The 27,921-nt window shown below is 52.2% G+C and overlaps 2 protein-coding genes across 3 annotated transcripts; one reads left to right on the top strand and one right to left on the bottom strand.

Annotated features, from left to right (window-relative positions):
• The first annotated feature begins 31 nt into the window (after positions 1-31).
• LOC127295266 (NADP-dependent malic enzyme, chloroplastic) lies at positions 32-27,327 on the top strand. 2 transcript variants are annotated; one of them, XM_051325182.2, is made up of 9 exons: positions 32-223; positions 24,680-25,027; positions 25,134-25,305; positions 25,425-25,520; positions 25,612-25,767; positions 25,870-26,016; positions 26,135-26,188; positions 26,282-26,470; positions 26,558-27,327. In XM_051325182.2, exons 1-9 carry the CDS (start codon positions 129-131, stop codon positions 27,017-27,019), a joined length of 1,719 nt encoding a protein of 572 aa, XP_051181142.1. In that variant the 5' UTR covers positions 32-128; the 3' UTR covers positions 27,020-27,327. The 2 variants fall into 2 exon arrangements, with proteins under 2 accessions (XP_051181142.1, XP_051181147.1); XM_051325187.2 differs by lacking the exon at positions 32-223 and adding an exon at positions 23,834-24,078.
• Positions 17,292-22,000, bottom strand: LOC127295255 (uncharacterized). Its single transcript, XM_051325172.2, has one exon. The coding sequence runs from the start codon at positions 21,183-21,185 to the stop codon at positions 17,880-17,882; it is 3,306 nt and encodes a 1,101-aa protein (XP_051181132.1). The 5' UTR covers positions 21,186-22,000; the 3' UTR covers positions 17,292-17,879.
• Positions 27,328-27,921: the final 594 nt, after the last annotated feature.

Raw genomic sequence — 27,921 nt, 5'->3', positions numbered from 1 at the left:
TTAGCGCAGACCCCTCCCTTTTTCTCTGCCGCTCGCACAGCTTCTCTTCCCCTCAATCTTTCGTTTCCCTCTCTAGTGCTGAGGAGCTCCATAACCAGGCTCCTCCACCGCCTAACTGGACTCAAAAAATGGAACTTGAAAGCGCAGCCAAGCACGAGGAAGACGGCGTACCACTAGGGGCAGGCGCATGCCGCGCAGATGGTTCTGGTGTTGACAGTCTGCGGTAAGTAATTTCGAGATTTATGAGGTCATATTGGACCAAATCAGAGTATCTTTTCTGAAAGTTCTTTCTGAGTTTTTTTTTGTCAGTCAGCGCATTTTTTCATCAGAAAAAAGTCGCATCGTTCACGAACGTGGTCCAAATATAAGAAGAAGTAGAATGAAAAAGCATGCCTGGCCAGTTCATACCCTGCACTTCCTATTACAAAGCTCGACGCATAAACTTTGGCCCACTTCTTTCCGGTGTCTAGAAGGGTCTCTCCTATAAGCTACCCTCCCTCGGTTCTTTCAGCGCATTTTTTTTCATCAGAAAAAAGCACATCGTTCACGAACGTGGTCCAAATATAAGGAGAAATAGAATGAAAAAGCATGTCTGGCCAGTTCATACGCTGCACTTCCAATTACCAAGCTCGACGCAAAAATATTGGCCCACTTCTTTCTAGTTTCTAGAAGGGCCTCTCCTATAAGCTACCCTACCTCGGTTTTTCGGAAAAAAAACCATCTCCTAATTTTTTTTACACTTCTAAATTAGTATTGGGAAGACTAATTAAGAGATAAGTTGAAAAGATGTGGTATGAGAAAAGCTGAGAGAGGGTAGGGACAAGCCATCCTAGAAGTTAAAAAGAAGTCCCCTTAATCTTCCCCACAAATCCAAGGCGCAAGAGCTCACATCATACAGGGTGCTCCTTCTACTATCTTTACATTTCTTAACAACCTTATAGATTGTAGTCCCATTGAGCACATGGTGCGCTCAACGGGTAGTGAACACGCCAATGTTTGTTTCTATGAATTGTTTAGTACTTTGTACGTCTACCAAATTGAGTGACGTAAATCATTCTGAAAAAATAAAAATGGGTAAGCAAGAAATTTTATATTTTTATTTACATTATATGAACCTTTGACTCTAAATTACATCACCAGTGTGATGCAACGCCACAATTTTTTCTCTTTCCAACGTATAAGAAATTATCAGAATTCCAGTTTGCTTCCACCCATGAAGGCATGCTTTGATAAGCCGCTCGTCCAACATACCATCAACAATATTTATTAATTTATTAACTTTACTTATCAACAAACCATCATTTCACCCTTGGACCCGAAGGTTACGGGCTTACCGTTGGTAGGCACACCCAATAACCTTGCCATTTTTCAATCAAGGAACCATCTCCAATATCTCCATCCTCTTTTGGATCCGAAGTTTATTTTGAAGTTGTTTGTTGCAATGGTTCTAGTTCCATTGAATAGTTTGAATGTATGTACAACATGTGCCGTCGTTTAAGGAGTAAAATGCACCCATAGTCGTAGACGGTCCAATTTAGTTCTCCAACCAAGAAATTGTTCTCTTGGCTCACTAACATTACTCACATGATACAAAAAAAAAAAATCTCACCCGCATTCTAGTAGCATGGTATGTGTCTAATGTGACCACAAAACCGTGCATAGAAGGTGTGGTCTTTTTTAACCCAAAAACTCTCCTCTTTCCCAATGCCTAAACACCATCACCATATCAAAAAACTCTCCATCTACCACATGTCCGACACACACCTCACGAGCTCCTGTTGCTGGCACATCATTACGAGAGAGAAGAACCACATGAGGAATATGCCACCTCCTTGTCTCGACCCAGCCATTGTGTGCTTTGTGGAAGTAAGAGCCCTACGTCAAGGAAGAATAGAGAGGGTTAGTAAATGGGGACATCGAAGTCCACTGGAGGAGCTTAGTGCAAGCCAGGGGCACCGCCCCCCTCCCCCCAAGTTTTGCACAGAACTCTGGAGGATTTTTTTTTTGGAACAACTTAGAAGGAAAACAAATGTCCTTTTGCCCACCCATTGTTTTATGTCAAGCTCCACCACTGTTGAGGTCTAAGGCTGAGCCCTCTTACCCACCATACCTTTCCTGAAAGAGCCAAAGGCCACCTATGGTAGCATGCAGTAGCGCCACTTCTGACCTTGCAGAGGAATCGCCATTAAAGGTGATGTCATGGCGGCCATGAACTGTTTCTCCGATCTTCGCGCTAGGAATCTTCATTGGTTGAACACCGCTAATATTGTGCTCCTACCAAAGAAGGATGGGGCCGAAGAGATCACCGATTTTAGGCCTATTAGCCTCATCCACGGGTTTGCCAAGATTGTGGTGAAGGTTCTCTCTACAAGGCTGGCCCCTCGCATGAATGACATCATCTCGCAAGCGCAAAGTGCGTTCATCAAGTCTAGAAGCATCCATGACAACTTCATGTTTGTCCGCAACTATGCCCGTTGGCTTCACCGAAGGAAGAAGGCTTCTCTCCTATTCAAACTTGACATTAGGAAAGCATTCGACCACGTCCGATGGGACTACATCCTTGAACTCCTTCAACGCCTCGGCTTCCCGCCTCGATTCCGGGATTGGCTCATGGCTCTTTTTAGCTCCTCCTCGTCAAGGGTCCTTCTAAACGGCATTCCCGGGAACCCCATCAAGCACGGCCGTGGGTTACGGCAAGGAGACCCACTTTCTCCTCTTCTCTTCGATATTGCCATAGACCCACTACAGCGCATTCTTCAAGTAGCTACTGACATTGACCTCCTTAGCCGCCTTCCCGGACGAGGTGCTCGATTTCGGACCTCCCTCTACGCCGATGATGCGGCCATCTTCATGGCTCATATTCAAGCGGAGATCTCCTCTCTTGCGCAAATCTTGGGTAACTTTGGCATGGTCACCAGCCTCTTGACAAACTTCGAAAAAAGCCTTGTCGCCCCAATTAGATGCAATGATATCGACCTCGCTCAGGTTCTCAATGGGCTTCCGGCCACTACGACATCATTCCCTTTGAAGTACCTTGGCCTTCCGCTTGGGGTACGAAGGCTCAAGAGATCTCACTTCCAATATCTTGAGGACAAGGCCGTGGCTCGCCTTGCTCCATTGCATGGGAGATACTTCAATATCGCTGGAAGAAAGGCCCTTGTCAAGTCGGTTCTCACCTCCCAAGCGGTTTACCCTCTCACGGCCCTTCATGTTCCGGTGGAGCCACTGCAAGCTATCACTAAACTAATTCGGAGTTTCTTTTGGGCGGGTTCCGAAAATGCGACCGGGGGGAAGTGCAAGGTTAATTGGACTGCCGTCTGCCGCCCCACTTCTCTTGGTGGTCTTGGCATCCTCAACATGGAGAAATTTGGGAGGGCCTTACGCCTTCGTTGGCCTTGGTTAGCTTGGACTACGCCGGAGAAGCCTTGGGTTGGGATGGAAAACCCTTGCAACGAGGAGGATATGGAGCTTTTCCACGCACTCACCAAGGTCAACATTGGGGATGGGAATAAAGCGAGTTTTTGGCACGATCCTTGGGCGGATGGACTTAGCGCCAAATGCATTGCCCCGTCCATCTTTGCCATGTCCAAGAAGAAGGGCTGGAATGTGAGGAATTCCATTGCCGACAATGCTTGGGTCCTACACCTCGATACTTCGGCGGGCCTCTCGGTAGAAAATCTGCAGGAATTCATCAAGCTTTGGTCGCACACATCCCAGCTCACTCTTCATGATGATGTTCCAGACTCCATCACTTGGAAGCTCACCAACAATGGCGCCTACTCTTGCTCGTCTGCTTATAAGGCGCAGTTCGCGGGAACAATTCGATCCTGCATGGACTCCATCATTTGGAAGGTGTGGGCTCCTCCCAAATGCAAGCTCTTCTCATGGCTCATCATCCAAAACCGCGTTTGGACGGCGGACTGGCTTGCATAGCGGGGGTGGCCAAATGGGAGAGTGTGTCCTCTTTGTCGGTGTCGCGACGAGACGGCCTCTCACCTTCTCTTCCAATGCTGCTTCTCTATCCGGATTTGGAAGATGGTCAAGGATTGGCTTCACATACATGACTTCCATCCTTCCTCATGGGACGAGTTTGACAATGTTGAGCTTTGGTGGACCTCCACCGTGCTAGCTCATGGAGGCCGTAAGAAAGCTATGGCCACCCTCTTCATGTTGGTTGCGCGCAACGCTAGGACTTTCAAGCATGTGGACACCATGCCTACAATCATCTTCGACCGTATCAAATCGGAAGCTAGAACTTGGGTTATTGCCGGTGCTAAACATTTGGGTTTTTTCATGGCGGGAGAGTAGGCTTTTGTGACCTCGGTGTGGTTGTAAGACTAAAGTAAATCTTGGCTTCCCAAGCTTCTTCTTTATTAATGAATTAAGGCAAATCTTTTGCCTTTTCTTCAAAAAAAAAAAACATCATATAGACAAGTATGACATGATGATGGAGGCAGATGAACTTGCTCCTCCATTTTATACATTTGTCTGCATGAGCTGTGCCTCGAGCCAACCTAGGCCCTTGTTAGAAACATGATGTACATGTAATCATAGAGACGGTTATAGAATCCATGATTCATGAAATATTATACAGTATATCATTTGTATTGTTTGGCTAAAATAAAGAGTTGTTTATTGAACTATGTGGACGAAGGATTAATTTGAATCGTCCCAGGTCAAAATTCATGCGAGAACACATATGAATATAGACTAGGACATGTATTAAGTGACGATGTCGAACCAATAATGCAAACACATGTTAGAAAACATGGACAAACCTGATATGAGACATAGCATAAATGTTTTCAGTTATCTCTTACAGTATGTGTGCAATCTCCTACTACTACTTCAGTACTACATGAGATGTGTAATGACCTAATTAGAGGTTACCAAATGCTACTCTAGAACTATAGCTATAAAGGTTGCTTTCTTGTTTGTCGTGAAGCATGTGACGAGACATGATCGATCTATTTGTGATTCTCAATAAGAGTAGGGTATAGTACTAGAAAACTGTACCTTGTGTAGGCTCATCTCGGACAGGTTTTGCTGAAGCCAAGGTCCAATCTCGAGCCACCATATGCTCACCAGCAGCCCGCCCTACGCTCACGTCGGACCCTGCGGCCTTGCCACGGAAGATAGTCAGATAGATCGTGGTCGTGGGGTTGGTGGTGGCCGAATCGCGAGGGCTGAAAACGGTCGGCGTGCCAAAGCCAGCCAGCGTCTGGTGGAGCTACCGCTCGTCCCGTCCGTTCCGGCGGCGACCTGACCGCCGCGGCGCCGCGAACAAACCACACAACACCACCACGCGGTTACGTACCTTTCCGTTCCCATCTTCCGGCTTTTCCTACACATTCTGTACTTTCCTTGCTTTCCAGAGAACACCTCTCGACTTTGGACTGAGGGCATCTCCAGCGGCGCGCCGCATTTCGGACGTCTGAAATGTCCGTTTACGTCGTGCGGCGGACGCGAGAGTGACCGTTTTTGTTCGCGCGTCCGTTTGCACCTTGGGGTGGCTCCAGCGGCGCGACGCATTTCCGCGTTTGCATGAAATATGAAGTTTAGAAACAACAAAATAATATTCAACGAAGTCATAGTCATTACATTTAAATTTTTAAAAGTCTGCATGCAAATAAGATAATACTCCTCTAGGCATGATCTGCATGGCCAGCCAATGTCCATTGATGCTCAATCAGATCCGTTTGCAGCTGTTTGGAGACGTTCTCGTCAATGACTTCTACATTCCTATGTAGATAGTCCTGCCAAGATGAAGCTCCAGGAAGTGGCGCAACCAGCTCACCTTGGAAATCCCATTGGTTCTCATTGCGGCCATCAGGACGCTCGTTCTCAACGATCATGTTGTGCATGATCACGCAGCATGTCATCACCTCATGCATGGTCTTCAGCGACCATGTTCTTGCCGGATGACGGACAATTGCCCACCGAGCTTGGAGCACACCAAACCCGCGTTCCACATCTTTCCTGCAAGCCTCTTGCATCTTCGCAAACCTTCTTGTCTTCTCGGAGTTTGGATTACGGACAGTCTTCACCAATGTTGCCCAGTTAGGGTAGAAACCATCAGCAAGATAATATGGCTTGTCATATGCATTTCCATTGATCTCATAGCTCACCCGGGGAGCTTTGCCTTGCATGAGCCGGTTGAAAACCGGTGATCGGTGCAACACATTGATGTCATTGTTGGAACCGGCCATGCCAAAGAATGAATGCCAAATCCATAAATCTTGAGATATGACAGCTTCAAGAATGACAGTTCTTCCTTCCTCATGCCCGTTGTACGCACCCTGCCATCCAAATGGACAGTTTTTCCACTGCCAGTGCATGCAATCTATGCTGCCAATCATTCCTGGGAAGCCTCTAGACTCGTTGATAGACAGGAGGCGCCTTGTATCCTCAAGAGTTGGCTCCCTACAGTAATACTCTCCGAACACGGCAATCACGGCTCGGCAAAACCTGTACATGGCCTCAAGACAGGTACTCTCACCCATTCGAAGATACTCATCGAATATATCCGCAGGCATTCCATATGAGAGCACGCGAATAGCCGCGGAGCATTTTTGGTAGGAGGTGAAGCCTAACGCACCTGTTGCATCGCATCTACATTGAAAGTAGGGGTCGTAGTTTCTGACGCCCCGTAGAATGACCAAGAACAGGTCCCTTGACATCCTGTATCGGCGCCGGAAATATTTTTCCGGGAAGATCGGATTGGTGAGGTGGAAGTAGTCCTTGTGGAGGCGGGCCTGCCCTTCCACTCTGTTGCGCGGCAGGTTTTTGGAGCGCCCCTTCACAGAGCCCCGGTGCTGCGGCCCCGGGTTAGAGGTGAACTCGTGGATCATGGAGGCCGCAGTAGTTGCCAATGTCTGCGTCGACTCATCGGACTCCTCATCGGAAGAGGAGTCGACGACCTCCGCGCGGAACTTGTCCAACATCTGCCACATGTCCATCTGCGTGGGTACAAACTGCGGATCAATGGCCGCGCACAATAGCGGCGAAAACACGAGTAGAAACCTACCGGCGCAATTGACCGAACAGGTCGTGGGCGGCGCGGAAGGGCGGCGCAACCGGGAGCGTTTCGCCCGAAAACAGCCGGCAGGTACGCGGCGGAGCACGCTCCTGCTTTCCCGCGCGGCAAGAACGGAGCCGACGCCGACTACTGCGGCGCTACGGCGGTACGATGGCGCTAGGGGTGGGGGTGGTGCCGTCGCACTAGGGCAGGAAAGAAGGGGGAACAAGAAGCAAATCGAAGCGGTCGATTTCGCTGTCCCTGACATGCGGGACCGGGTAAGAAATGGAGGATGCTCGGAGCGACCGCCGAGCATCCGCCGCGACGCAAACCTGGCGCATATTTGGGCCAGGTTTGCGTCGCGGCGGACGGCCCGATCACTTTGCGTCGCCCCGCTGGAACAGGCCCCAGGCGCATTTCCGATCACGGCGGACGAAAACGGTCGCTCACGCTGGAGATGCCCTGAGAAATTAGAAATAGACTGGCACACATGTTCTCCACGAACCTACCCCTCAAAGAAAAAGGCACGACCAATGACGCAAGGCATGCTCTTGGATTTCTCTGCTGCTCCATCACAGAGGAGTAAGAGCATCTCCAGCGGCTCGGTCCATTTAGAGCACAAAATGTGTCCGTATTAGTTTATTTGGATGATTGGATCGGTATGGAAACAGATATGTGATCATATCCACCCCTGATCTGTTTGGATAGTGGAAACCCATTGAACATGCTTGTTTGAATAATATTTCATATGCTAAACATAATTTACATAAGACAAAAAAGGACACTAACAAAAATAATTAAAACCCTAGCTAGGGTTTGCTAGTGCCGCCTAGGTGTCTACTCCTCACTGGCAGTGAAAGGGTGGATGAAAACTAGTGGCTCCCACGGACATGACTAGATCGCCGCAGCGCAGGAGTGGGCGACTAAGCGTTGGTGTGCTATCGGTGGTCAGGGGGCAGGTTTGGCTATGACAAGAGGCTGCGTGCTGGATGGGAAAAAAGTGTGCCTACAATAATGTTGGCACATGAGTTCAAACGGCCATGGCATTGATGCCAATGCAGAGCGCTGTGTCACTACCAGGTGGATGTGGGCAGACGTGTCAGGTCCTCCTACCGTCTGCGTGTCCACACAGATTAACAACATAAATTTTGGCCAAGGATGGGTCGGTCCATGCATTCCAGTCCGTTTGTGTCGGAGTGCTAGGTCAAGCATTTTGTTCCCTTTTGTCCACACGGACCAAAACGAACCACCTCAATCCGGTTAGTTCGCGTCACTGAATATACCCTAGTATGTTTGGTGAAGCTACGCAGAACCATTCGTTTTGATCCCCCTTCCGCACGCGTGCAGCCTTCTCGCGACAACGGGCCAAGTAACCAAACAACCTGATTCCCTTCTTAGCCCATGCAAAGAAAAGGCTCTACAAGATATCAAACGCGCCCTAAAACGTCACCTCGGTCTAGCTCCCATCCCTGAAGATGCCCTAGTATCTCGAGATGGTTTGGTAAAGTTCCGTAAATCCATTCATCTTGTCGAATTGGAAGTTAAGTGAGAAACTATGAAACCGTCCAAGTATGCCGTATGCGGTTGGTGTTATGGGTATCGTCGGATCAGGGTAACGGCCCGGTCAGTGTAAACTGTCGAGCTTTGACCTTGCATGCTGTCGGCCACGCCCAAGGAATCAAGCATGTGTCATGCGTGTAGCTGAGCTGGCCGTGCTCAACCACCGCTAGAGGATAGCACTAGTTCCTTATCGGACGGTCCTTTTCTGTGACGGGAGAGGGGTCCATCGAATCGAAACCGGGAGGAAAACGACGGGGCTGTTAACGTGCTCTTGCTGCGTTGGGCAATGCTCAGAGGTTTGTTTAACACAGCAGACTACATTAGTGGAGCGTCTAATACGATTTTAAAATTTCAAACTATTCGCCAAGAACCACTCAGTTGCCTTATGTTAATGGCTGCTCGCTGTCTCCTGAGCATGCTTAGAGCACGATGCATGCTTAGAGCATCTTACCACATAGGCACATAGAGTAGACTTAATCATCACCGACAGCCTCAATAGTGATCCTAATAGCTATTTAGGGATGAACGTTGTTCTTGGGCCACACTAGCGCACCCTGAAAATAGCCAGCGTGTTTCTGAGCCCAATAAAATAGTAGGCAACCTCTGCTGGTCCCAACCCACACGGTGCTGAACGGACGCGCCGGTACCCCGTGCCACGTCGGATTTTAGAGACGGGACTGACATGTCTTGGATGATCTAGACCACCGCCGCAGTCACCTCCTCCGCCGCACTTGCCTCCACACCATAGTGCAACGCCATCACCTACTATACTAGGGTATATTTTAATTTAGTTTCGTTCAGATTTCATTCATACTTTTATCAATAAACCTAAATATGAATGAAATTTTGATGTTTATTTACAAATGTTAGTTCAAATTTTTGGGGGTTTTTTTTATTGGAGGTCACCGGTGTGTGCAACCTCTCTCTAATTTGGTAAGTACGTGGCGTTGCCGGTGCACCTGCTGGCGACAATGTGGGACGCGTCGGTGGAGATGCTCTAAGAGCTTTAACTTTGGCAGCCATTGGAAACCCTCGCGGGTCGCTCCCGTGTGAGCGACTCCAGAGGATCCCTTACTTGATCCCAGGTGGTTGCTGTCGTCGTCTCGTGCCGTTTAGCAACTTTTTTCTTTCTTTCTTTCTTTCTTTCAGCATCATCATTCCGCTAAACCAACATTAGATTTGGTGAATCAAACCTCCTCGCCGGAAATCAAAGATTGATGCCGAAATCTAGCCTGCTCATCGAGATCGGGAGGCGGCGGCATCCGCGGGAGCGGTTGGTGCTGAAGTTTCACCCCGCCGACTACGTCCACTAGATAATTTTGCTGGAAAACTAAATATAAGAGTACTTGGGATGTATTTTGGGTGAGCTGGGTTTTTTTTCCGGTTTTCCTCTTGAGGAGTATTCCTTCTCTCCAAACCTTTGGACTTTTCTTTTTCTTCAAAGAACACATCTGGTCTCAGGACTAAGAAAATAGAAATAGACTTGACACATGTTCTCCACATACCTATCTACCTCTGGCAAAAGAAAAGTAGACACAATGCGTGGTGCAAGCATGATCTCCTAGTTTCCTGCTTCCATCGCCGGAGCCGTAAACATCTCCGCTAGAAAAAAACCATGTGGAGAGAGTTTGGTGAAGTTACCGAATCCATTAGTTCTTTTTGACAAATTGGAGGTGAGAAACTGAGAAACCGTCGTGATGTGCCATACGGCCATACGGGGTTCCATCATTCCATGGTCCTACGGTGTTCTCCATGGACAGCCGGGCCGTTGAAAGATAGTGGATTGACCGGACGAAGAAAGCGAGGAAGGTTGTTGACGGATACAAGTAACGGCCCGGTCAGTGTAAACTCGAGCTTGAACTTTATCTATCACATTCAATCATTACCGCATCGCGTCCCATTCTCCCCCACCTCTCCTCTCCCCTCCTACAGTAACTGACCTCCTCTCCCTTCTGTCCGGGCCGGACCTAAGCCATTCTCGGCGGCGCTGCCGTCGAAGAATGGTGGAGGCGAGGCGCCGGAGTTTCTCCTGTACATAGTAGGGTTAGTCTTCTCTCTGTTTCGTTTCTGGGGCTTCTGCCTGGTAGTAGGAGCGATGCTCCGGATCTTGGCCGCCAGATCCGTGGCCTAGGGTTGCTATCTTCTCTCCTTGAGCTCCTCTCGTCGGAGCTGAGTGAGCGGAGGAGCAACACAGTCTCCTTTAATAAATCGGTGGTGAAGGATCTGATGTGCCTGCATGGGCGCCACCAGATGCGGGTGTTCCCGTCTGACCGTGGAGGCATGGGGGATTCTCTCTGCGCGGTGGCGAGGTGCTCGTTGTTTTCTATCCCGGCCGGCCTCGGTGGCGAGGGGGATGGAAACTACATAGCGTCGTCCCTGTCTCAGGTAACCAGATCTTGGTTCGTCGTCTGGCTTCGATCCGAGCTAAGAAGGCCTCCGCTCTGCTTTTCCCTGGCCTGCTGTGGTGGCGAGGAGGGAGTTGCTGGCGGCGCTGCATCTCGCGCAGATCGAAGTCAGTCCTTGCCCAAGAGGTGCTATGGAGCTGTTGAGCTCCCTCAAGCGAATCACGTGGCGCCTTCCAGCAGCGTCGCGATCTTCGGCCGGACAAGCGTCCCATCTTCAACCTCCAAGACGGTGGCTCTGTGCTCGGTTCGCCGGAGCTCGTCGTCTCTCCACCGCCAAGTGGTTCGTCCCCAGAGGAGGAGAAGCGATCGGTGAATCAGCATCGTCACCGGAAGTATGATATCGAGCAGCTTGGCAGCGCATCTCGGTGGCAACGTCTCGAGGTCGCCGGCGACTGGTGGTGGAGGTGCCCAGGGACCTGATTGTTTTTTTAGTTTTTGTCCCAGTGTATTTCTTGCAAATTTGGAGGTCTTTCCTCAAATTCTGGTTTTCTTGTGCAAAAGATGCCACAGGACATCCTCGTAAAACTATACCCGCCACGTGTGACGTACTGCAATATCCAGGCCTTTCAGGCCCTTCCCTTGTTCAAAAAAAAAACTTTATCTATCCGTGTCATGCGTGTAGCTGAACTGTTTTTTTTTAGACGGAAGGCTCGAAATGAGCCCGGCTTTGAATTAACAAAGCCATCAACCGGCTAGGAGTTACACCGAGAGTTACAACACACACGCGCCAAGCGCACACCACATATCACAACAAAGGACAACACAGAGAGGAAAGCCGAAGCACCCTTTGATCCATGAAGAAGGAGCCTTGTCGTTTGTTGCACCGGAGCGATCGCGACCGTGTCCACGCCAACGCACCTCCACCGCACCAAGAAATGCACACAAGGGGAACTCAACGATGAGCCGGCCATCTAGCAGAGCTTGAGGAACCAAAGGAGGAGGGGGTCTTGCGGCGACGCCTCCAAGAAGGTGAATGGCGCAAGAATGCGTCATCGTCGACGGCAGAGACAGAAGACCTGCAAAGTTTTCACCCAGACCCGAGAACCACCACCCATGGAGCTCGAAATAGGTCCAGACCAAACATACAACATCATCCCCTGGCGTTGGGATAGACACACCGGCAACAGCTGCGACCAGACGCCGACCTAGCCGAGCCCCCCAAGGCGCTAGGAAGGAAGTCAGCTACCGCAGCGAACCGTGTAAAAGTAGCCAAGCCGACGTTGCAAGAGGGCTGCGACACCAGCGAGAGGACACACGGTGCTCCACAGGACACTGCTAGAGAAGCTTACATGAAGCGAGGCCTCCAAGGGGCAAACTGAGGCGGAGGGACGAAATCCATCATTTCAATCAGGGGTGCCATCGTCAGGACGCCTTCAACAAGGGAACGACACCCGCAGGTGACGCCGTCACCGGCGCAGGCCAGAGCCATGCGCAACTTTCGCCGAGGTCCAAACCTAGATAGAAATTCCGGACGCCGTCGCGAGGACGCAGAATGAACAAGGCGGAGATCACAACCGCGCCTCCAACCTAAGTCGCGCTATGAGCTAGCCCCAGCTAGATTCATCCGCAGGAAACACGTGCTGGCTGGCAGAATCCGGCCAAACCCAGATCTAGACGTCCAAGACCCTAGATTGGCGGCACCACGATGCACCATCCCCAACGCGCGAGCGCACCTGCACAAGCACGACCAAATTGGTCGGAGGGAGAACAGACCGCAGCCGCCGGAGTAGCTGCAGTACTGAGCCAGCCCAAGGACCACGTCCCAGATAGCTAGCAAGGACGTCGCCCCAGCGACTCCAGAACGTCGCCCGCAGCGACGAAAGACAGCCAGCGAGAGGCAGAGGAGGTGGCGCACTGGGCACACAGCCGCGCACCCCAGGCCACCCTCAGATCGAGAGGATCTGGCCGGACCCTACGAGGCCCAGATCTGGCCTCCGGCCATCCCGGGAGACCGGATCTAGCCGCGCCGACACCACCATCGACAACCGCCGTGCGAGCACACCGGAACGCGCCGGAGGTCCCGATGGGGAAGACACCTGTGTGGGAGCAGCTAGGCCCGCTCGACCCAGACCTAGGCCCGCCGGCCCAGATCTGGCCGCCCACAGCAGCGTGCCAAGCAGCACCGGCGGACAGGGGCGGAGGAGCCACCCCGCGTCCCACCACCGCGCGGCCATCCGCGGCCGGAGCCGCGACGGCCGTGGCCGGAGCCGGCGCCTTCCACCGCCGCTAGATCGAGCCCGCCCGACGGGTCTTCTCCGTGCGCGCGAGGGAGAGGAGGCCGCCGCCGCCAGCACCGCCCGGGGCTTTGCCCGGCGGCGACGAGGGAGGGAGGAGGAGGAGGGGCCGCGCGGGCGTGGGTGGCGGCGCCCCGGCCGCCCTCGGGGAGGCGACGGGAGCGGGGGGGGGGGGGGGGGGCGCGGGGGGAGATGTTGACTCCGTGTAGCTGAACTGTTAGTGTGTCAAGTACTACTAGAGGAAAATACGAGTACTAGGGCCTTCTAAATTAGTTGACACAACTTCTTCCAGATATAGTATGATACGTTTTTAGTGTACAACGTATCTAAATAAATTTAAATCAATTGATTTAAAAGGGATAAAGTGGTACAACCAGGTGCGCCGGTCCTTTTCTGTGAATGGAGGAAAGCGACGGGGCTGCTAACTGTGATCAAATGTGCGCATGATGCATTAGGCTTTGTTTAGATATATTTCACAATACAGCAGACGGCATGAGTGGTTTGTTTATTGCGATTTTAAATTTTAAAATTGTGCGCGAAGAACCACACTTTTTTTTTTTTTTTTTTTTGAATAACAGCAGGAGAGCTGCTGTGTTCATTGCATTAGGGGGGCAAAAATCTACAAGGAAGGAAGGCCCATAAAACGGGTGACTTCCAAAGGGGAAAAAAGACGATCACAAATCAGCCGGGGTCAAAGGGTGTTCCTCCCATCTGATCAACTAGTGGGATAGGTGCTCCTGCTGTCCTCCAAACGTCTATCTCCTCTAAAATCTTTGTGATCATCGCATTCGCAGACCTGTCCTTTTTCTCGAAGATTCGTTGGTTTCGTTCCTTCCATAGCTCCCAACAGACAAGGTTGACCAGAGGGAAGATGATCTTGCGTCTTTCTTTTGTCTGCTCCCCCAGCAGGCTGCGGTACCAACATTGGAAGTTGTTGTTTGCATTGGACCAAGAGGCCGGATGTAGTGCATTTTGATTGAACGTAGTGGCGATGGATGACCAGACATTCCGACTATATGGACATTCGGCGTAGAGGTGTGTTGTCGTCTCTAAGTTCCTTCGGCAAAGAGGGCAGAAATACACATTCTCCCAGCCACGCAGCATCAGTTTGTCTGCCGTTAGTACCCGGTCAAGCATTAGGGTCCACATAAAAAACTTGCACCTAGCTGGTGCCCAACCCTGCCAAATCAACTTCTTGTGTTCGGTAGTCACGGCACCGATGAATTGTAGTAGGTACGCGGACTTGGCAGTGTAGAAGTTTTTCCCACCAAAAGTCCATGTGATGTCATCCGGAGCCTGTGTGAGTTGTACATTGTTAAGCAAGATTTCCAAGCGAAGTAGCTCATCGGAGTGGCCAATGTCGAGGGAGAAACGCAGGTCCGACAACCATTTTTTATCTGTGAGCGCTTCTTTGACCGTGCGGTTCTTTCGGACAGAGATTTTATAGAGCTGCGGCGCAATCTCTTTTGGAGACATCTCATGTAGCCACTTATCATTCCAGAAGTTTGCCGTTTGGCCATTGCCAATGGTAATTTTGGTTGCAGCATCAAATAAAGCGCGGTCTTGGGTGGTCACAGGTGTTTTCAAGTGTGCCCATGGCTTATTTGGGTGCTTCCATTTTTGCCACATCCATCTTAGGCGTAGCGCCCTACCGAAGGAGTCAATGCAGTGAACACCGAGCCCGCCTAGTTTCTTTGGACGGCACACGGTCTTCCAATTAACCCTACATTTCCCTCCATTGCACGAGGAATCTCCGGCCCACAGCCAAGCTCTACGACGTCTGTCGAATTCTTTCTTGACCCATGCCGGCATTTCGCTGATGCTCATCATGTATACCGCAAGAGATGTTAAAACAGAGTTTAGCATCTCCAGCCTACCGGCTTTGCTCATGAGTCGTGCCTTCCATGTAGCTAAGTGTCTGTCCATTTTGTCGAGGAGTATCTGCCAATCTGCTTTGGTAAGCCTTTTGATGGATAGGGGCATACCCAAATACATGCAAGGGAAGGGGGAGGTGCCAATTCCGGCAATATTAGCTAACTCTTGGACATTGATGTGTTGGCAACTGATCGGGGTTATTGAGCTTTTGGAGAAATTCGTGATGAGACCTGTGGCACGACCAAAGGTGGAGAGGATCTCTCCAAGGCCGGTGATGTCTTGTTGCGTTGGTTTGAGGAAAAGGGCGACATCGTCGGCGTAGAAGGAAGCTCGGAAAGAGCACTGTTTGCCACTGAGCTTAGATATGACCCCGGCCTCTGTTGCTATTTCAAGGAGGCGGTGTAAAGGTTCCAAGGCGAGGTCAAAGAGGAAAGGAGACAGGGAGTCTCCTTGCCTAAGACCACGTAGGTGCTGTATTCTTCTGCCGGGGACCCCGTTTATGAGCACTCTGGATGAGGCCGAACGGAAAAGCAACGAGATCCAGTTTCTCCATCTCAGCGGAAATCCTCTAGCTTCCAGCATGTCAATGATGTATGTCCAAGAGACTGTGTCAAAGGCTTTGGCAATGTCCAGCTTCAGAAGTAACGTTGGAGTTCTTGTCTTGTGGAAATGTTTGGCCACGTTTTGCACATACAAGAAGTTGTCTTGAATGTTCCTCCCCCTAATAAACGCGCTTTGGCAAGGCGAGATAAGCTCGTCCAGAAGTGGTTGTAGCCGTGTAGCCAGAATCTTGGAGACTAGTTTTCCAAAGGCATGAATCAGGCTAATGGGACGATAATGACTCATCTGTGCTGGCTGATCATTCTTGGGTAAGAGGATGAGGAAGGCCTTGTTTAGACTGTCAAAGGAGGGGTCGTTGAGGTTGTAAAACTTGTTTAAAGCATTTAGGAGGTCATCCTTGATGATGTTCCATGAGGTTCGAAAGAAAACTCCCGAGAACCCGTCAGGGCCCGGCGCCTTGTCAGTTGGTGTATCGAATACAGCCTTCTTTAGCTCTTCTAAAGTGAATGGTACGTCGAGGTCGGACAGGTCAGGAGTTGGCAGGTTTAGCTGAGCCCAGTCGAAGCGCTCTGTATTTCGAGCTGATGTACCCATGATAGCGTTGAGGTGATGAAAAACTGCCTCCTCAAGTTCACCTGGAGTTGTGGCGATGCCCGACTCAGAATGTAGGAATTGGATTCTGTTTTTTTGCCTACGGTGTGCTGCGCGGGCATGGAAAAATTTGGTGTTGGCATCTCCCAGCTGCAGCCACTTGATTCTGGCCCTTTGTTTGGCTTTGATCCTATTAATGACAGCCAGCCCAACTGCCCTAGATTTCAGTGTGGATCTCAGCTCGTGTTCTTCCAAAGATAGCGGTCTTGTTTCCTGTGCAGTATCGAGCCTCAGCATTATTTCTTGACCTAGCAGCATTTGCTTTCTGATATCCCCAATATAGTTCTTTGCCCAAATCTTAAGATCCTTGGCTAATCTTCTCAACTTGAAGTCGAGCACCGCAAAGTGGTTTGTAAGCCTACAAGGGGTATTCCAGGATTGCTGTACTACTGAGCTATATCCTTCGAGCAACGGCCAGTAGCTCTCGAAACGAAATCTAGGTGGCACCCTTGTTACAACGTCTTGAACAAGAAGAAGAGGACAGTGATCGGACATGGAGGATGCTTGTGGCAGTAGTTTGGCGGCTTGGAATATATCATCCCAGCCGTCATTGCAGAAGGCGCGGTCAAGGCGGACCAAAGTTGGATCGGTTTGTTCATTGCTCCATGTGTACCGCCTTCCGATCAGCTTTATCTCTTTCAGGAAGACAGTATCCACCGCGTGCCTGAATCTTCGCATCCAGGTTCTGTTAACCCTCCTTTTATTCTTGTCATGATCATGTAGGATGAGATTGAAATCTCCGATGACCATCCATGGCCCAGCTATTTGGGCGTGCAACTGAGTCAGCTCTTGTAGGAAGGAGAGCTTGCGCTCATCGTCGGCAGGTCCGTAGACCGTTGTCAACATCCAAGATGTATTGGTCGCGCGGTCTGTGAACTTAGCAGTGATGGAGAAGGTGGCGATTTGCACGGAGGTTACAGCAAAAATATCCTCATTCCAGAAAAGCAGGACTCCGCCACGAGTTCCGTCGGCCGGGAGCTGCGCACACCCTTTTAGCGCTTGCCCAGCGATTTCGGCAACCTCGCCGTCCCTGACTGAGGCCAGTTTAGATTCCTGGACGCACAGAATGGAGCACTCCGAGGTAACAGCTAGATCTCGTAGCACTGACCGTCGGGCGCGGTCGTTCAATCCTCTCACGTTCCAATTCAGAAGTTTAAGTTGTGCTAACATGGAGAACAAGACGACATGAAAGGAACAGACACAAGGTGTGCACCTCAGACCAGAGGATACCCCACCCACAGACTAATAGCATGAAATGGCTGCTTCGCCGGCTACAGGTAAGGGCGATGCAGGGCCGGCATGGCATTACATAGTTCTGACGAGGACTTTGCTTGAGATGGCGGTTTCGCCGACTACAGGTAAAGGCGATCACGACCCTTCTCAGCACTAAGGAAACACAAACAGGGACAGGACTTTGCTTGAGATGGCGGTTTCGCCGGCTACAGGTAAAGGCGATCACGACCCTTCTCAGCACTAAGAAAACACAAACAGGGACAGGACAGCAGCTACTACATCGGGTACATGTGGTTTCACAATCCATTGGAGTTGATCGTCGTGCGGCAGACCATGGAGATCTCAAGTCGCGTAAGGCGACTCCGACAGAAGCTCTGCCATGTCTCCCTCAGGTAGGACGAAACTGGGCCGTCCCGACATGTCAGCAAGAGCGGCCAGGCCCTGTAGGTTGGTGGATGACAGTGGCTGGCGGAAGAGGGCGAGATACTGGGCCAGGACCTCATCCGTGAACTCCTCCTCGCGCTGAATCAGGCCCAGTTGCTTGCAGGCCGCCATTTGGGCCCTCCTTGTGGTCATCATGGTGGATGTCCTGGTTGCTGGACGCTCGCTGCGGCGGGATGAGATGGCCATCTTCTTTGATTCAGTCTTCTTTTTCCTTGAGCTGTTTGTTGGGAAACCAAGCAGCGAGGGGGAGAACATCCCCATTAGCTTACTCATGATCCCGGTCTTCGGGTCCACGTGCATCTCCGCGACCCTGGTCGTCACATCCTCCATGAGAGCTGGTCCTTGTAGCTCGAAACCCTCTGCTTCTGCTCCATCTTGCTCCTGGATCGCACACTCTGGTCCACACAAATCCGCTTCTCTAAGCGCCCTCAGCGCATTAGACTTCAGGGTTACCTCTAAGAGCTGGTCGTCATCAAGGTCGGAGGACAGCTCTGGTGGTGATGAGTGTTGCTGCTGTGTGTCATAGCCGGGCTGTGGATCAATTCGCTGTTGTGGCGTGGCAAAGATGTCCTGGAGTTGCCATCCAGCCGACACCGGCTCCAGGAGAGCGCAGAACTCGCTCATCTCGTACACAGTCCGCTCCTTGACAGGAGTCCCGATCGTTTGATCCATCAGCCTCTCGCTCTGCTCTTCGCAGCCTGGTCCGAACAGACGGTCAACATGTGGATCCGCTTCCCAGGTGCCGTGCCAGGTCTGCAGGGAGTGCAACGACGGGTTGTGCTCGCCAGAGTGCTCCACCTCCAGCTCGGGCCATCCTTCCGTGTGCATCAGACCAGGTGCAGCCTGAGGCACCAAAGTTGGCTGGCAGATGTCGACGATGTTGGCTGACCAGCAATCTTCATAGGCATTTGCTTCTCCGGCTGGCGGCTGAGCGTCCACAAGAGCTGCCCAAGGAATCTGCGGTGAGGGAGGCGCTGGCACGCCATTGGTGCTTGCATCGAAATGCTCCGTGTTTGGGGAGCACAGCATGTAGTTGCAGTCGTCAAGTCTTGGTGGTGGAGAGGTTTGCATCGGGCTGGCCATGCACATGCGGCGATCGGTCCCTGGAGGAGGCGAAGGAGTGGCTCCCATTGCGTCGCTTCCCTCTGGCGTGCGCGGCAGGCTTCTGCGGCGGCGAGGGGTGTGTTCCAGCACCGGCGGGAGGATGAGCGGGCTCAGGTGCTGTGCCGCCTCGTCCGCGCCAGCTGCGACAGAGGTCGCCCTTGCTGCATGCGCAGCAGGCGGGCTTCGGGAGCGGTGACGGGAGGAGCCCCCGCGACGACGATAGTCAGGTGATCGCGAGGCGCGCCTATCCTGGTGGTCTCCGCCGTGGCGTGAGTGCTGGCCGCCAGCATTCCAACGTGAGCTCTCGCCGTTGCCGCCGCGGTCACCGCCATGGCGGCTGCTGCGGCGCTCTCCGCGACGGCCATCGCGGTCGTCCCGCCGGTCTTCTTTGTCGTCGTGGCGATGGTTCGAAGGGCCCAAACGGTCCCGGCCTGGTCGCCGCCTTGAGCCAAGAGCATTGTCCTTGGTGCCAAACTCCCACTCGCGCCTTATCTTGTTTGGCCATGCATACCCGCGCTTGCGGCGGCTTTCATCAATCGGGGAGTAGTCGATGACCGTGTCCAGATGGATGAGGACACGATACAACGGCCCATCTCTTCCCTCCTCCGCAGGTGTGCCCTCCGGCAGGTCTGCACGCCCCACGGCCGGCCTGTCAAGAATTGAGTGTGGCTTGACGCAGGGGATCAGGTCGGGATCCAGTGACCAGACCCAGGCGAAGAGTGCGGCGGTGTTGTCCTGCAGCACCGAGCGTTGCTCGATCCTATCCAGCTCGCAGCCGCCGCCGAGGACGGCCTTGACAGTGTCTTCGTCCTTCCAAGCATTGAGAGGCAGGCTCTCGAGGGCAACTCGACAGTAGTAGCGCCAAGTTTGTGGCCGGCCCCGCGCCGTCGGCGACCAGGTGGTGAGGGCCATCGTGCCTCTGCGCAGCTTCACGGAGCCCAGCTCCAGGGCCATGTCACGCTGCCAGGGATGCGTGAATCTGACGAGGAAGTCGTCGGGGAACGAAGCTGAGACGTGGATGTCATCCCACTCGAAGCCGAGCTCATCTTGGAGAGCCTTGGCGATGGACTTCGTGCTGATGTTGAGTCTTGGGTCGGAGATGAGGATGGCGAGGTGGGTGCGCCTCATCTCAGTGGCCGCCCGTTCCATGGCGGGAGTGCTGACGGAGATGCTGAAGACTTCGTCCGGCCTGTTGGACGGGTGCCCCGGCGACAGCGCCATTGTTGGTGCGGCAGCGCGTCGAAGCACCGGCCAAACCGCGGCGCTTGCCGGCGACTGACCGGCGTGGCGTGGTGGTGGTGGAGGCGGCGGAGGAGCTGCCTGTGGGAAGGGCTGCTTGTTGGTGCAGTTGCGGCCGATGTGGCCCGGTCTCTTGCACTCGATGCAGTGCACACGCCCTGTGCAGTTGCGGACGAAATGAAATGCTGAGAGACAGCGAAAACAGAGCCCTTTGTAGCGATCCAGGTTTGGAGATGGCTCAAGCTTCCTTGAATGCCTCTGCCGATTTCCAGCTCGCCGTTCTCCCGAAGAGGGAGGATTAATTTTGCGCCACCAATATTTGGGGAGTACATCTTGCCACTTTCCTTCAGTATCTGAGACGGTCTTCAGCTTTGAATCCGTCGGATCCTTCAAAGGGGCAACGATAATGGACCTCAGCCGAACTGGAGGGCGACTGACCTGGCCGCTGCCGGCAATCTTGAGATTCGCGACATCGGCAGCGCGGACCTGTCGCTCCCCTGCCTTGAGAACGGGCGGAGGCGGCAGGACCTCGGGGGAAGCGAGGCCCGTCAGATCCACCAAGCTAGGCTCGCGGAGGGGCGTAGTAGCTGCCACCGGCGCCGCAGGCGTCCTTGAAGGCGAGACAGGCACCAGCCGCGTGACCCGGATCTCCCGGCTTTGGCAGCCTCCAGCGGACGCCGCGGCAATCTCAGGAGTAATGGAACCGAAGCGGAGATCGAGGCCTACGGGGGAGGAAGCACCGTAGCCTGTCACCGGAGGGATGGGCTGCCCGGAGATGGGGGAGGCGGGATTTGGGGTGGCCGCCCCGGCCTGGAGCAGGCGAGGCGCTCTGGTGGGGGTGGGTGGCTCTCTCTCACTCATGGTGTTCCCTTCCGCAGTTGCCTTATGCTATGCTAATGGCTGCTTGTTGTCTCCTGACGATGCTTATCGCCACATGGTAGCACCACGCGGCCACGATCGGCCACATGCACAGCACTCTCCTCTCTTCCTCTTCCGGCCATCGTGCACCCCATCGGCTCCATGGACCCTCTAGTGGAGACACACGATTTTAACGTGGAAAACCCATCTAATATAGAAGGGGAAATTATGAGCGCGAGTCAGCAAAATTTTACTATATCAGAAAGTGTTTACAAATATCATGAGTTATGTTATAATCTGAAAAATCTTAGTCGGTGGCTTACAAGAGGTATATATAGATGGTGTCGATCCACACCCTCATGCGTCTCCCTGGCGACGGGTCTCACTCTGCTCGTCAGAAGTTAGCCTCTCTTTAATATGAATTTGGATTAAAACATAAAAACTCAACAACTAATATCAACTCTAACACATCTCCTAAAAGCATGGGCGGACGCAGCGGGGGGGGGGCCGGTGGGGCCGTGGCCCACCCAGAAATCTGAAAAAATAAATGGGTACCCCTAATTTCTGGCCCAGCTTTGACCAAAAGGGCATCCGCTCCCGAGCGCTCGAAGGGCATCCCCTAATTTCTAGTCGAGCAAGTTGTCTGATCAACGTCAAGGGAATCATGGAAGAGACCTAGCTCTGCCCTCCGCAGCTCCGCTCTCCGGCCGTCCGACGGCGGCTGCCCGTTGCGCCGCCCCCAATTTTCCGGATGTCCCCGTGGCCCGGCTTGGCCCTCCGCTGGTCCGCCCCCAACTCGCCGGCAGCAGCGGAGCAGTCCCCCCCCCCGTGGCTCGGCCCTCCTCTGCTTTAGGTCTCGCCGTAGTCCGGTCGCCGGGCCGGCCGCTCGCTGACGCAGGCTGGCCACCGCTCTCCCGCACGGCCACACGGCCAGTTCCAGCAGGCAGCAGCATATACCTACCTTTCTCTGCTGTTTTTTTTTTCTTTCAGAAAACATTCTGTTATCTGTTGTTTATTTGGGATCGTTGATCTATGTGCTGTAAACTGTAAAGGCAGAGTATTGTATATGTGATAAACTATCTCATGTTTTACACATTGTATCTAACCAGATATGTTAGTATCTCCTCTAAATAGGTATCCGTAGATATGACAACTCATGGCTTGTATGTATTTGTAGTGCTATATTAAACTGACTGTGTTTAATTTCACTTTCAATTTCACCCAGCGGTGTTAAGTGTTAACTATTGATTCAATTGGTAGAGATTTATGTCCATGATTTATATAGCAATCGTGCACATCAATTTTAGAATCAATTTGTCTTATATATGGTATTTGGCCAAAGTTTTCCACAATTAAGGGGGTGCAACAAAAAAAAAATTTGGAGGTGTGCCCCCCCTTTGATTTCTTCCCGCGTCCGCCACTGCCTAAAAGTAGCTAAATACTTAAAAAATTGTCTTTAAAGTTTTGGTCAAAAAATCATGCACAATAAATCCCAAAAACGGTTAAAAGTCTTAATTTTTTTTAAGGACACCGAGAATCCATGCCCAGGAACCTGGTATTCGCAGTTTCGGAGTTCATTTTGTCGGTGCCCTTTAAACCGACCAGTACTTCACGGGATTAAAGTTTTAGACTGCATCAGTGCCCATTAAACCGGTCAACGCTTCACAAGAGGGATGTTGCATAAATGCGTCGGTGATGTTCCGTTGTGGTACTCGCTAGAATGTCACAAAAATCGTCCATCGTGTGAGTAAAAGAAGACGAGAAAAGGTTGGACTGAACGCGAAGGTCACCAAAGAATCGTAGCCGGGGTCAGAGTAGGCATAGAAGGACCAACATCGACGAAATCGATGATGGTGACCTAGCTTGTTGGTGAGGAAGAAGACCGAAATTCGTCCTATGGAGGAGGAGCTATGGCGAGCCACGAAGGTGGCGGTCGCGCGGGAGGCAGACGGCGCGGGCAGCCGCGGGAGTAGCCAGGCTGGTGTAGGCAGGTTGGTCCTGGTAGGGAAGAAGAACATGAAAAAATATTAAAAAAGAAGAATGACTTGTTTTTCTCATGTACCATTACAATTTTGTGTCATATTTGACAGAACACACCGTCTAGCTAAAAAAAAAAATTAGTGCTTTTTATCTAAGTTTTAAGATCCTAATTTTTACAAGATACGTAAAAGCTGCTCTAATATAGCATGCTCATAATTCTGAAGGAAAAAAACAATGCACGCTTTCGACCGGCGGTTGGTCGGCCACCTCGTCGTCGGCGAGCACCGTGCCCTATGGGCGCTCCTCCATGGTATCCCTGTCCTTCTCCTTCCAACTCAGACTGGAGAAGGACGTCGGTCGCGGCATTTGAATCAAAACAAAACCATCCGCGAAGGCGATGACCGGAAATACTATTCCCGCCCCGGTGCCCCGCGACGACCATCTTCTTCTCAATTCCCACGTTCGCTTTCATACTCCCACTTGGCACTTCCAAAGAAAGCTTGTTTAATTCCCCCTTGTCGCGCGGGAAGGAAGGAAGGCTCCTCCCTCTCGCCGGTCACCATCCCCCGACCTTTCCTCCCTTTCACACGACGCGCCCCATCCCTCTCTGCCTGGTGGGCCAGCCCCCCGCGGCCGTAGGCGCCGGGGTCGCCCCTATAAATAGGCACCTTGCTCCTCCCGTCTTCCCCACCACAGCACCGCTCCATTGATCCAGGAGGTTAAAAGGGAAGGAAATAACTCTGCTCGATTCAGTTCCAGCGTTACGTGATCCTTCTTCTTCTTCCATCCGTTCTTGAGATCCCTGGGAGCTAGCAGCCTGAGCGAGAATGGTGGGCGGCGGCGTCTCGGACGTGTACGGCGAGGACAGGGCCACCGAGGAGCAGCTCATCACGCCATGGTCATTCTCCGTCGCCAGGTAAACACTGCTTCTCCATAACATTCGCCAAACATACCCTTCTATGGCCGATCCAAGTTCCATGGCGAATCTCCCCCTCTCGAAACAAGTTCACATAGCAGCAAATTGATAGAGTTCGTTTTTATGTGATTTCGTGATCCGTGGCCGTACTGCATACTGCTGCCAGATCATGCGATCTTGATGCCGTTCTCATGACCTATACGCTTTAATCGGTAGTAACGTGCCCATTATCAATTAGTGCGCATGCTTTAGGTGCGGCAGAAAGTTTACTTTTCTTCATCTAGCTTAAGAGTCAGTGCGTTTTTTACAACACTGCCGTTGAAAGTTCTCCTTCAGTTTGCTCTGTTTCTTGACGTTACCAGTCGCCGTCGACACTGATACGTCGGGGCAGAGGATGTGCGTCTCGCTGGCTTAGTACAACCTTGATCCCAACAAAAGAACAAGAACAATTTCAGCAACAAACTTCACGTCTCTGCACACATAACATCGCTCACACATTTCCAAATCGAGCAGCGTTTTCATCCTCTGGAAACAGAGCACTCTGCTCATGCATTTCCTGTTCCAACACACCACTGACGATCATTCTCCCTGCGCGCAACAGCGGGCACTCGCTGCTGAGGGACCCCCGGCACAACAAGGGGCTGGCCTTCTCGGAGAAGGAGCGCGACGCGCACTACCTGCGGGGCCTCCTCCCGCCGGCGATCTTCTCCCAGGAACACCAGGAGAAGAAGATCATGCACAACCTCCGCCAGTACACCGTGCCCCTGCAGCGCTACATCGCCATGATGGACCTGCAGGAGAGGAACGAGAGGCTCTTCTACAAGCTCCTCATCGACAACGTCGAGGAGCTGCTCCCCGTCGTCTACACCCCCGTCGTCGGAGAGGCGTGCCAGAAGTACGGGAGCATCTACCGGCGCCCGCAGGGGCTCTACATCAGCCTCAAGGACAAGTAAGTAGCACCAACGGGTTCCACCCTTCTGTCTGCTAGTGTTTTGCGTTTTCCGACGAGAAATATTCATGGTTGTGTTTTCTGACATGATGCGTGTTTTCATCAGGGGTAAGGTCCTTGAGGTGCTCAAGAACTGGCCGGAGAGGAGCATCCAGGTCATCGTCGTCACCGACGGCGAGCGCATTCTGGGCCTCGGAGATCTGGGTTGCCAGGGAATGGGGATTCCTGTTGGGAAGCTATCCCTGTACACCGCCCTCGGAGGAGTCCGTCCGTCAGCTGTAAGTGTTGCTCTAAAACTTCTTTTTCTTTCTCATACTCTTCTGAAAAAGACATGAAATTATCAAAACTAGAGTGACTGTTTTGCTGACTGGCTTTTTGTATGATGGTGCTTCTTCAGTGCCTGCCGATTACGATTGATGTCGGCACCAACAACCAGACACTGCTCGACGACGAGTACTACATTGGGCTCAAGCAACGCCGTGCTACTGGCGAGGTAGCCCCCTACTCTGTAGCTGGTGATATGTCAGGCTCTGTTGAGTAATTTGTATGGATGCTGAATTTGCTGTTTGTTTCATTGTTGCCAGGAATACCATGAGCTTCTGCAAGAGTTCATGACTGCTGTCAAGCAGAACTACGGCGAGAAGGTGCTCGTCCAGTTCGAGGACTTTGCCAACCACAATGCTTTCGACCTGCTCGCAAAGTACAGCAAGAGCCATCTCGTCTTCAATGACGATATCCAGGTGACTTGATGCCTGATTAACTAATCAGTACATGGTGTATCATTTGGTTACTACTGTCTATCTTCAGAGTTGCTTACTGAATAAAAAATGACGGAATTGCAGGGCACGGCATCGGTTGTCCTGGCAGGTCTCCTGGCAGCGCTGAAGGTGATCGGCGGAGGCCTCGCAGACCAGACTTACCTCTTCCTTGGTGCTGGAGAGGCAGGCACTGGCATTGCAGAGCTCATTGCTCTTGAGATGTCGAAACACGTAAGACAACAGTCAACAGTGCTATGCCCCATTGTTTATGACATAATTCATGGTGATTATATCATTGATTGGTCTTACCTGTGCTGATCGTGACCTTATCACTTGCTTGCTTATGTAGACCGAACTCCCGATCGACGACTGCCGTAAGAAGATCTGGCTGGTGGACTCTAAGGTTGGTTGCTGATATCAGGAACAGCAAACAAGATCAAACATTGCAATTAGCAGCCTATTTCCGTGACACTAAGACTATTGCCTGAATGTGCAGGGACTGCTGGTGGAGTCGAGAAAAGAGTCTCTCCAGCACTTCAAGAAGCCATTCGCTCACGAGCATGAGCCCCTGACGACCCTGCTGGAGGCCGTCCAGTCCATCAAGCCAACCGTGCTGATCGGAACCTCAGGCGTTGGAAAGACCTTCACCCAGGAGGTGGTCGAGGCCATGGCCTCCTTCAACGAGGTACAGACTTGCACATTGGCCATGCACTTGTCACTCCGGCTGTTGGTTTCCCTTCGGTTTCTTGATGAGCTCAAATTGTGAATGCAGAAACCTGTCATCTTCTCGCTGTCGAACCCGACGTCGCACTCGGAGTGCACGGCGGAGGAGGCCTACACCTGGACCAAGGGCACGGCGGTGTTCGCGTCCGGGAGCCCCTTCGACCCCGTGGAGTACGAGGGAAAGACGTACGTGCCTGGGCAGTCGAACAACGCCTACGTGTTCCCGGGCTTCGGCCTCGGCGTGGTCATCTCCGGCGCCATCCGCGTCCACGACGACATGCTCCTCGCCGCGTCGGAGGCGCTGGCGGAGCAGGTGAGCCAGGAGAACTTCGACAAGGGCCTCATCTTCCCGCCATTCACCAACATCCGCAAGATCTCGGCCGAGATCGCCGCCAGGGTCGCCGCCAAGGCCTACGACCTCGGCCTGGCCAGCAGGCTGCCGCGGCCGGACGACCTGGTCAAGTACGCCGAGAGCTGCATGTACACCCCGCTCTACCGCAGCTACCGGTAAGACGGAGTTTTACAATGCTGCAGGGACCGGGTCCGCCAATAAAAACCAATCAAATCCCGGCTCAAAGCTTCAGTGGCGATGCTAAAAGGATACTACGTATAGAGCTGGTTTGTGTACCCGTATTTGCGACTATGTATACTCTTTGTACTGATGTTTTACTTTACGTTACTGTACTGTGATGTTTACGGGAGCCAGCACGCACCTGGCTATCTATGTGGAGGTGCTTGCGATCGTCGATTCTTTTGTCAGATTGAATTAAGCGAGTGTAACATCAGTAATGTTTGGTTTAATTACGAGTTTTCTTCCTATTCCTACGGACCAAATACACATGTACCCACTAACAACAACTGGACCAGATCAAACCATTCGCTTGTGTTTCTCCACGACGGTCCTCCTCGTGCTCAGGGCGACCACCTCATACTGTCAGAGCATGATTAGTCGAAGATGACCACTAAAAAGGGCTAAAACCTCAGATTGTTTTACAGCAAAGAGACAGAGCGGAGCAGGGAGGAAGGGGGAGGGTTACAAGGCTGGCCATGGAGGATTTCGTGCCAGGCATCAAAAGCAGCCCTAGTTTCAACGGGGAAACGCCCGTGCCAGAGGGTTGCGTCGTCGCAGCAAACCTTGAGTAGCAGCGGTGTAGATGGCGGCGTGGCATGGAAGACTGCCGCGTTTCGCTGTTTCCAGATATGCCAACAGCAGAGGAGGACGAAAGCTGGGGCAGTTTCTGGAGCGATCGTAGGCGGCATCGGGAGGAGGTGGAGGTCTCGGACGTGAGCATCACGGGGAATGGAGACTCCGAGGGAGGCCCAGAACGAGGTGACTGCAGGGCAGTGGAAGGCCATGTGGCTGGCCGTTTCGAGCTTCTCGGGGCACAGAGGACAGCCCGCTTCATCAACGGT

This window comes from Lolium perenne, chromosome 1 (assembly GCF_019359855.2).
Source record: "Lolium perenne isolate Kyuss_39 chromosome 1, Kyuss_2.0, whole genome shotgun sequence".
Taxonomy (NCBI): Eukaryota; Viridiplantae; Streptophyta; class Magnoliopsida; order Poales; family Poaceae; genus Lolium; species Lolium perenne.
Note: the sequence above shows the minus strand (reverse complement) of the source record. Positions and strands in the feature narration are given on the sequence as shown.

What these genes read in the sequence shown, in the direction of transcription:
- LOC127295255 (XM_051325172.2), bottom strand. Translation starts at nt 21,185, where the DNA reads ATGAGTGAGAGAGAGCCACCCACCCCCACCAGAGCGCCTCGCCTGCTC.
- LOC127295266 (XM_051325182.2), top strand. Translation starts at nt 129, where the DNA reads ATGGAACTTGAAAGCGCAGCCAAGCACGAGGAAGACGGCGTACCACTA. An exon ending in TCTTCAATGACGATATCCAG is followed by an intron (nt 25,768 to 25,869) that starts GTGACTTGATGC and finishes ACGGAATTGCAG; the next exon opens with GGCACGGCATCGGTTGTCCT. An exon ending in CTCTTGAGATGTCGAAACAC is followed by an intron (nt 26,017 to 26,134) that starts GTAAGACAACAG and finishes TTGCTTATGTAG; the next exon opens with ACCGAACTCCCGATCGACGA.